General features: G+C 40.6%; 1 protein-coding gene across 1 annotated transcript; it reads left to right on the top strand.

Annotated features, from left to right (window-relative positions):
• Window positions 1–2,879: 2,879 nt before the first annotated feature.
• Window positions 2,880–9,312, top strand: barhl1b (BarH-like homeobox 1b). The gene is made up of 3 exons (XM_012830116.3): window positions 2,880–4,336; window positions 6,123–6,345; window positions 7,453–9,312. Exons 1-3 carry the CDS (start codon window positions 3,883–3,885, stop codon window positions 7,745–7,747), a joined length of 972 nt encoding a protein of 323 aa, XP_012685570.1. The 5' UTR covers window positions 2,880–3,882; the 3' UTR covers window positions 7,748–9,312.
• Window positions 9,313–10,206: the final 894 nt, after the last annotated feature.

The following is a 10,206-nucleotide window of genomic DNA, read 5'->3' as shown; positions in this document are numbered from 1 at the left end:
CCACTCCTGTTTCACAGAAATTATATGTATCATGCATATATGAATAGAGTCTATATAGACTCTCTCTCTCTCTGTGTCACACACACACACACACACATTACATTTTCCTTCCGTTTTTTTTCCCCTGCTAGGTATGTCTCCCCTGCAAATTACTGACACAAAACGGGGTGTAGCGCCGGTGTCGCGGGCCGCTGCGGGCTGGCGGTCCGGGCGCTGTCAGGTTTAATGAGGCGATGAAGGTTTACTCCTGCTGCATGCATGTGCTGGAGTCTTTCTTGTGTGACAGCTGACGGGGAAATGTGAGTGTTAACCTTATAAAAGATTCAGCGGATCTCATTATTTTCTGTCAAGTCTCGTACCTGATGGCTTTAAGGTGCGCGGATTTGCATCCCTGACTGGTCCGGGTTGCATCCATGTATTTTTTTTCCCACCCAAAAAAAACACTGTTTGTTTGTTGTCTAAAGTCATCCATTTTTCTTATGAAATAATCTTTTCTCGTATTTTTTGGCGATGTGTGTTTTGTCGATGTTTCAAAGACAGAGATGCCAAAGTGTACCAGAAAGAGGGCATTTGTATTTGTGCAAAACAAACGTGAAAATATAATAAACATGTATACAGTGAATACAAATACATGGAAAGCTGTTAGTAACTCTGGGTTGGTTTTTGAGGTCGGGGCATCGGCAGATCTCAAACTCTGAACCCCTTTTCACGTGGTCTGCAATTCGCACTGAAGACAAAGCTAATCAGGCTACTGATTTCAGAGTAAGTAATAAATCACAAGAAGAACATATCACCAATGAAACAGTCTAACATGAAAAATCGTACACATTCCTCCCTCCTCTTTTAACGATTATGTTTGCATAAGAGTGCAGGTTATTGCCTGCTTTAATAGGATAGCATATGCTTTCTCCTCTGCATAAAATCAAGGGGGATTGAGACCATTAGCGATGCGCACACTGATCAAATCAACCTTGAGAAATGACACCAAGACTCGAAGCAACCTGAAAAAAAATACTCTCCTGTTTACTTTCCTTGGTTGGACGCATTGGAAAACGTGTGTTACAAATGATACCACTAAATTAAATGTAGAACAATGTAGTTTTCTTTTGTAAATCCATTTATCATCCATCGAAAGCCTCTTTGCATGACTCCTGGTGTGTGTGATTAGATCTTGGTTGGGAATTACATGCAGCATGATAAAACAAGCCGCACGGGGAACCATTAGAGAGAACCTGAACGTCCGTTTTTTTTCTCCAAACGTACAGCATTACTTCCCCACCCAGGCCATGTACAAATGTATGGTTCTGTACATTGGACATTTACAGAAATCAGTATTGAGTTGTGGCGGCACTTTAGCTCAATATCAGTCAAATTATCTGTCAAGGAAGTTTTTACATCAACTTCAAAAAACGAAACATTTAAGTTGGACACGCTACAGCAACGCTCTAGTCGAAATATAAATTCTATGCACACCAAAATTAACAAGGATGTTTTATCTCAGCTTTAGTAATGTTAATGCCAATCAATTAAACTAACATAGTTTATTTTCCTAGAGAGTCGAAAGCAAGCAAAAAAAGTACAAGCTATTTGCCAGTTCTCCTGCATATTCCCATGAGCAGTTTAGACTCAAATCAGGCCTTGAAGGGTGGTTGACGATGGCGTGTCACCTAGGATGAACTTGGTGAAATATTCATAAATAACTCTCTTATTGTTCCAACTTATCAAATCTTTGTGAATGAAATACAATCGAAGATGACATCACGAATTGCTACGAATTAATCAGGGAGCTTAAAACGCTAGCAAAGAAATACCAAACCCTAACATCCGCAGTGCAATCGTAAATTATAAACTTAAGTGAGAACACATTGCTCCCCGTCTCTTCCCCCGCCTCGTTGTGACAGCTTGCAGCCGCATCGAGACCCCTGGGGAGCGGGGCGCGGATTCACTAACCTGCCGGTGTCTACAACCCAATAGCGCCTCCAATCTGGTGTTCTGATGGGGGGCTCGATTATTGTGCCCTGTCGGGAGTCACGAGGGGCTAACTGTTCAGAGGAGAGACATGGAGGAGAAGACAATAGTATTTCATGCGTGTTAAAGTTTTGCGTCACGCCGCGCTTTCAGAAAGCGCCGTGACACTCTTATTGCTCATTAGCTCTGCCTCTGCTCCTATTAGACTCGTATTATGAGCTAAACGAGGCGTTCTCTCGATTATCTGACTGCACGCGTTCTGCAAAGCCAGGTTAAAGCTGTCGGGACGGTCCAGAAATAGTGGAGAAAGTGAAGAGTGGAAAAAAGTGTGTCAACAGATATGTGCAGGTTTTTAATGCTGTTTAAGGCTATATTGAGAGTTATGTGTTGTCATATGGAAATAGCCATTGGTTTATAACCACTACAGGCTTATGGTTTTATTCATTCAGCAAAAAAACAAAACAAACAAACAAACAAAAAACAACCACAACAGTTTATAAAACATCACTTGCTTTACAATAATAACAATACTACTACTACTACTACTAATAATAATAATAATTGTAATAATAGTAATAATAATAATAATCACCATAATAGGAATAATCATAATAATGATAATATGCCTCAATGTTTATTTATTTTATACCCAAGAAAACAAATTATATTACATGATAAATTATCCTAAAAATGAATTATGTTATGCAACCAGCACATAACAAAGACTTTAAAAAATAAAGGGGATGAAGTTTTGAATTTTGACAGAACATGATCGAGCTCACACAGTGGGCAAGGAACGACCAGCTAGCGTCCTATAATAAGACTTTTATCAGCCTCATCAATGATGTAATGAAAGCAAACAGTGTGAAAATTGCCTGTAAACAGTTGGATCTGAGTCTCCTAATGAATTCAGTGTCTTTTAATCAGCGTGAAGGGACGACGAGGGAGGGGGTTTGGGCGTGGGGGGTCCAGTTTTCCTCTCTGCGAGCCAGTCAACACCCAAAAATACCCCTCAGCCAATAGAGGCCAGCCGCTGGGGACTCACGTGGACGAGGCGCCCTTAAAAACCCAGTAACGGAGTTTTTCCACAACTTCATTTTCTAGGCTTTCCCTCCTTCGCGCCTCGAAGCCTAAGTCCCCCCCAATGTGTCTGTTTAACCTGCATTACCTCATTTCTAAGTCGTTTCTCTCGCATCCGCTTTTTCGCTCTCTTTCTGTCTCTCTTGTTCTCCCTTTCGCCAGTCCAATTATGTGGCTGGCATTGCATCACTTAGTTGATACAGAATGATCTTCGCTACTCCAGCCAACTGTAGAAGCCCCAGTGACAGCAGCGACTTCCACTGAACTAATGAAAATTTCAACAATTGTCTCTTCAGTCTGCTCAACTCCAGGTAGTCAGTATAGCGTTGTCCTTGGTGCTGAAATCAACTCGTTTACGCCGGTCGGCTGTCAAGGGTGGTGCTATTCGAAGTGCTGTATAACTTGTGAATGTTAGCGTGGTGTCTGGCTAGTATGATCCATTTGATGATAATTCAAAATTAACGACGTCGAGACACTTTCAGAAAGAAAAACTGGATCCAGCAAATCAATTAAATTCGCCAACTGAGAATATCTTCCAGCGGTATCGATTTTTTGTAGGGCGAGGAAACGAAAATATCTGGAGACGGGGTCGATTTCTTCTTCAACTGCTTTAACCTCGTTAACCTGGTGAGTTTTTTTCCTGTGTGTGTTCAGTTACATGAAAATATATCTGGAACAAGAAACTTTCTGAAAGAGTGGATTTTCGGTGGAATTTCTTCCTGGATACGTTACGGTTAATTTGTAGGCTTTTTCTGCCCTACGCTTTTCAAGCTGAACTTGCCCGAATCTCAATGATAGTCTGAGCTCGGGGCTTCGACGAAGCGTTGCTGAACTATGGAGCCGTCTTCTAACGGATCCAGTTTTGGGATCGACTCGCTACTCTCACACAGACCCGGCAGTCCGGTCATGTCAAAAGGGGACAGCCTTGTTGGGGAATGCCGTTCTCCGCTGGAGTTCAGCCCACGGTCTGACTTGGAAAGCGGATGCTCGTCTCCCCCCTCGCCGAGGCGGGAATGCGGAGATGAGGCAGCCCAGCGACAGGGTCACGCACTCGGGCTGCCGGCCCATCTCCAACACGGCCAGATCTCTGCCGGTTCGCAGCCTCGGACTGTCACCTCATCTTTCCTTATTAGAGACATTTTAGGTGACTGCAAACCGCTGGCCGCGTGTGCGCCATACTCAAGCAACGGCCACCCAACTCAAGAAGGGGGCCGACTGGTCTCTAAAATTGCAGACGAGTTCATTGAGAAGATACACAGTAACTCATCATCAGACAGCGAATACAAAGGTAAGGCGAAAAATAAATATTTTCTCTTCATGTTTTGCAAATATAATACACGATGACTATAGCCCATGGACTGAAGAGAGAAATAGTAAATTATATTTTTAATGGTGGGCTAGTCCGTGGTTAATAGATTACTTTTGTTCACGAGTGTTCACGAGGGAACTTATTGTCAAAGCCGGAACTTTTCCAAATGGTTAAAAATGAAATATAAATGTTCTTAGATTGAATTATATATTTCCTTCAGTTTTGTAATGGTTTATTTCGCAGGAGTTAATTAAAGTAGTTTAGTAGCCAAATACCAGAGCTTACGTAGGCTATAGGCCTCTGTGCCACATTTCTTCATTGTTAAAAACTAGACATTCCTTCTGTTTCAGCTTGCTGAGTTGCTTGTTAACAACGATTGCATTATTATTTTTGGGGAAATTAACAACACCCTTGACATTAAAGGACAATATTTTCATTGTTGATCAGAAATGTCAAAAAAGTTTGTAGGTTGATGAAAGAGTCAGTTCCCGAAGTACCTGCGTTTTCTTCATATCTCGTAAAACGCGTGTTTGGGCCACGAGGTGAAGACAGGGATGATAAAGCATGCAAGAGCTTCGCCTCCAGACACATGTCATCAAAGATCTGTCTAACTCACAGCCTGTCACATTAATAGCACCTGGCATTTTCATTAAAAATTTAATGAGGCGCTGGCCACTTATTCATAGGCCAATTACCAGCATCAACATGTTGTAATGTTCTCTATAAACAAAAAAAGGCTTATGATTTATAATTGCTGTAATTACAAGCATGCTTTTGTGAGAATTGATTCGATTAGGAACAATAAAATATATTTTCTAGCAGGGATTACACTGATGCACATATCTTGATTTTGGGGCCAATCTAAATAATTTTACAGTTTCTCATTGAAATTAATGGTGCTTTATATTTGTAACATTAATGGTTACACGAGACCGCTGTCTATAGTCATCCCTAAGTATAGACATCAATTTACACTGTTCAAACTCCAGGGTCACCGCCTATGGGCAATAGGCTATAGTTTTGGGAGTGCAGTTCTTAAAACAGTTTCAGAAAATCACCCATCTCTATCCGATTTTAAAGCCCTTGTAAGGACTCTGGACGCCGCTTTGATTTCGCTGATTCCGCCTCCTAATATTGCTGGGATTTGATGCAATTTGTTCCTGTGCTAATCAGATTTGTAACGCGTAGAGCCGGTTCGCTCTTTATTTCGCCCTTATCCAGGCCACTGTGAAGTCTTTGCCGTCTCGGTTGAAAGATTCCCTTCCCTTGCGGGTCAATTAACCGGATTATTGTGCTCCTTGTGAGACGCTTCAACTATTCAACTGGCAAGATCTCTTGCTTCGCGTCCTTCTCTTTTTTAGGGGTTCAGAGAGAATAGATGTGTTTTCCCTTGGATTAGCCGAAAAAGAGGGCGAATTAGGTATCAGGCCACAGCCACCAACAAACAGCCACCAGGCATCAGAAGCAAGCTCCTCTGTAGACCATGACAGAACATATCCAATTACCTCTTATGAAACATTGAATCAAATTGATTTTTCTAAAAAAAAAAAAACTGTAGTGGATTTTATAACCATTATCAAGGAAATGTTGGCTTATTTTAATGAAGAAATATAATAGTGATGAAATATTTCAAAGATCAAAATGTTCCAAATCATGAACCACTTTTCTAAGTTGTGACTTTAATAATAATAAAGGGGGAAAAAACGTTAACTTTCTGCTGTGCAAAATTGATACATTTCTGATAAAACTCCATTCATGCTTTCAGTTAAAGAAGAGGGCGACAGAGAGATTTCGAGCAGCAGGGACAGCTCGCAGATCCGCCTGAAGAAGCCCCGGAAGGCGCGCACCGCCTTCACCGACCATCAACTGGCCCAGCTCGAGCGCAGCTTCGAGCGCCAAAAGTACCTGAGCGTGCAAGACCGGATGGAGCTGGCAGCCTCGCTAAATCTCACCGACACACAGGTGAAAACCTGGTACCAGAACAGGAGGTGAGCACATTTTAAATATAGGTTCATTTAAATACTGTTGTGCGACACAAAAATAACTACTTGGTGACAAACTCGCCCGAGACAGACAATATAAAGGTCTGACTGGCAGGTTAAAAAAGAGAGGAAGTGTTTGCCCGTTCTCCATTTAGCAGACTAAAGTCTCGTGTAAAGTCAAATCACACATTCTCAGAGGTGACAGAGTTTATATATTACAGAAGGGACAAAGGCAGGTGCAATTTTTATTTTTAAAAGAAATAATAGTTTTTTGTTGGTGACTGCTTTTCCTCTTTTACAAACATCTGGAATACATAAATTGCAAACATGTTAAGAATACTAATAATGTATAATGGGTTGTTTACAATATGTGTCTTATTTATTGAGACATCAGTGAAAATGAATCAGAATTCGTCTGGGGAACGGTCAAATATCGTCAACTAACCACAGGTCCACAACACATGTGTTAGTATTTTAGGTCCACTGAATGTGTCTAAATCATTCTTTTCATTTAAAAATAAAATCGTAAACGACTAGATGGTGCTCAATGTCTTTTCTCATGACATTCAGAACCTTACAAGATGGATCACGTATATACAAACAACAATTGCTGACATAAATTATAAATCAGTGTAGATAGTCTTTATGAATAATTAAAGTTTTGTCATATACCTTCACAATCATTAATATTATCTATAATTTACTAGAAAAGGCTTGTCTCTATTTATTACATCAGTGTAAATAACGACCGAAATAGGCCATGTCAGTGATTTTAATATGTAGCCTAAACGTATAACAATTAAGTACTTACAGTGTATAATAAAAATTGGGTCTGTAAGAAATATTAATAGACGTCAGGAAATTGACTTCTGAAATTAAATTATCTGAATGCATACAAGAGATTCTGTAATGTGTTTATTATTGTGTGTACCAATAGACAGGTCACAGATTAAACATTTGCTCTCTGAGAATCAGTGATTATGTGGGGTAGGCTATAAGTTGTTTGTTTATAAGTTTTTTCAAGTTCACGTTTAAATTCTTAGTTTAGTAAGATGAGTTTCTCTAATGTTGATATGGCAATACAATTAACACGGCTGTTCTTTCTTTGGAAAGGACCAAGTGGAAGAGACAAACGGCGGTGGGACTCGAACTGTTAGCGGAAGCTGGAAACTACTCTGCTCTGCAAAGGATGTTTCCTTCTCCATACTTCTACCCACAGAGTTTGGTGTCCAACTTGGATCCCGGGGCGGCGCTGTATCTGTACAGAGGACCCTCGGCTCCTCCACCGTCTCTTCAACGACCTCTCGTCCCGCGGATTCTTCTACACGGTCTTCAGGGCGGAAGCGAGCCACCGCCTAGCTTAAATTCCCTCTCTGGCGTGCTGTCGCGGGCCACGCAGCCACGATGAGCCGGACACACTGGACTCACATAAAAGTCGGCAGCTTGGAACTCCACGAACAATAGAAAAACAGTGAGGAAGAAAAAAAATCTATAACTGATGACCTATGAATCAAGTCATATCTTTCAAAAAGCCACAAAGAACATATGGACTGAATAATTGAATAATGTTCATTAGGCCTATTTATTATTTATTTATTTTCCCCGATGTATTTATCTTGGATATATATTTATATATTGTTTACCCTCAGATCTTCCTTGTAGGACAGTAAAAGCAACACAGCAACTTCGACAAGGGCGCAATAATGTTGCTGTCACTTGAATCTTAAGATATCAGGAACCATTTTCTTTACCCAATTATTATTATTATTATATTGCCGGGATATTACAATTACATTGAATACAACTGTAGGCCTATTATTTCCTTTTTGGCCTCTAAATCGAGCCATTCCGTACATTTCAGACTCACAGGCATCTCAAGTTAATTTCTACTAGGAAATTCTTGCAAAATTGCTTTTAATTAGGATTAGGAGTTTTCATTAACATTAAAACAATGTACAGAAGAAAACATACGTGTAAATAAGAATATTTTGTGTTATATTCAAAGACAGAACCTTGATTTAATATATTTTCTCGTTCTCTCGTGTGTATCCTTCTCATGATCTCAAAGCGAAGGAGATTCCAGGCAGCAGCACACCTAAGGCTGAAAATGTTACGATTGCCACAGGCATTCTCAGATTTCCTAACTTCAGCTGAATATAACAAATTGACTGATAAATCTGCGAAGAATCAGACGTTCATTTTCCAAGTTTTGATTGCAGGGTCATCGGGACCAATAGGAGGCCAATAGAAGTTCAAAGTCACAGAGGACAGGGCATGTTAAGATGAAAATTGATGTCCAACAGCCACCAAGACTGAACTGAAATAATTTATCAGCATAGACTTTGTGCCCTACCAATGTCCTTCGGTTACGCATCACATTTTTTAAAGGATAAACATCCAAGCATTCCATATAAAATACCACGAGAGGAAGAGTAAGTGGGAGTGGGAGAGAGAGAGAGAGAGAGAGAGAGAGAGAGAGAGAGAGAGAGAGAGGAAGGAAGAGAGAGAGAGCGAGAGATTACATAAATATCTTCTTCGGTGTAAAGAAAAATCAGACACTTTAATAATTAATCAATGGATTCTGACGATCCATTAGACAATAATTATGGTAATGATGAGTGTGTTGCCAATATGGCTCTCCTTCCCACTCCAACATGTCAGGCATATTCAGGCATTAGACATTGTGCATTATTTCTGTCATTGGGTATATGAAACCATCTTGTTACTATTTTTGGTGAAGCTGTATATTGGACATATTAATTTGTGAAGTGATTCTCGTATTTCAATTTATATAGGTTCCCCTGTGCAGCAAGTGCAATTCCCTTTTCTCCTTTCCCTTCTTTTTTTGTTTGTTTCTTTTTTTTACACCCCCAACACACACCTGCAGAACTACTGAGGTTGGGCGGACAGGGGGAGCCGAAGTGAGGAGCGTTACTTTTATAAATGTGCAAATAAAGATCCTTTCATTACATATGCACTGAATGAGACTCGGGTGTGTATCCACGTGTGTAAATGAGTGGGGGTCGTGTTCGGGGGTGTGTGAGAATATTGCTGCTGCCGCTTCAACTCACGGGTAAAATTGCTTTTTCTCACTTCTCTCCCCCCTTCATTGGGGAGATTACGGGAGACAGATTGGCTACGTGCATGGGTGCAGCAGCATCCCCCCCCCCCCCCCCCCTCATTCGGTGCCGGTGTTCGAGGAACACTAGGCCAAGTATCAATCTTTGAGTTAAGGGACTTGACGCCCTCAATCAATGAGAGGGGCGTTGGATAATATTGTGCATCTGCACAGAGTAAAACTGTCGTGTGTTGCACATGAACTGTGCAATTCAGTAATGCTATTTTCATTCCCGATCGTAAAAAGCAGAATTATAAATTTTCATTAATAGTTTTTATTAAGATTAAATCAAACTATAAAACTTCCTCACGAGATATTTACTGTCACAAACAGTCTATTGTAGAAGATGACATAATTATGTCCAAAGCATCGGGAACTTTCTCGCTCTAAATTTCCAGCACACATCCATCCACTGCAAGTCAATCCAGCTGCAATCAACCGCCTCATACATTGGCTCAGAGCAGAGAAAAAAGATAACCACTCTTTATGCTGTGCAGTGGTTGAGATGTCCCACAGCACAGCCAAAACATTGTGTTTCCACAACCAGACGAATTTTCCAGGCATTCTTCGATTAGATATTTTTTAATAACGACTTTAAAAAAAACAACAAGCGACATATCCGCCAAAATGCAGTACCACACGCTCTGAAACTACAGATGGTCCTGAAAGTTCTGGCACAAATGTTCCTTAAGTTCAGATTTAGCCAGCAATTCATTATTTCTCAGCAGAATTTAAGTTAAAACAGGACT

Source organism: Clupea harengus, chromosome 12 (genome assembly GCF_900700415.2).
Source record: "Clupea harengus chromosome 12, Ch_v2.0.2, whole genome shotgun sequence".
NCBI classification, from domain to species: Eukaryota; Metazoa; Chordata; class Actinopteri; order Clupeiformes; family Clupeidae; genus Clupea; species Clupea harengus.
This window is presented reverse-complemented; position numbering and strand designations above follow the sequence as displayed.

What these genes read in the sequence shown, in the direction of transcription:
- barhl1b (XM_012830116.3), top strand. Translation starts at nt 3,883, where the DNA reads ATGGAGCCGTCTTCTAACGGATCCAGTTTTGGGATCGACTCGCTACTC. An exon ending in ATCAGACAGCGAATACAAAG is followed by an intron (nt 4,337 to 6,122) that starts GTAAGGCGAAAA and finishes TCATGCTTTCAG; the next exon opens with TTAAAGAAGAGGGCGACAGA. An exon ending in ACCTGGTACCAGAACAGGAG is followed by an intron (nt 6,346 to 7,452) that starts GTGAGCACATTT and finishes TTCTTTGGAAAG; the next exon opens with GACCAAGTGGAAGAGACAAA.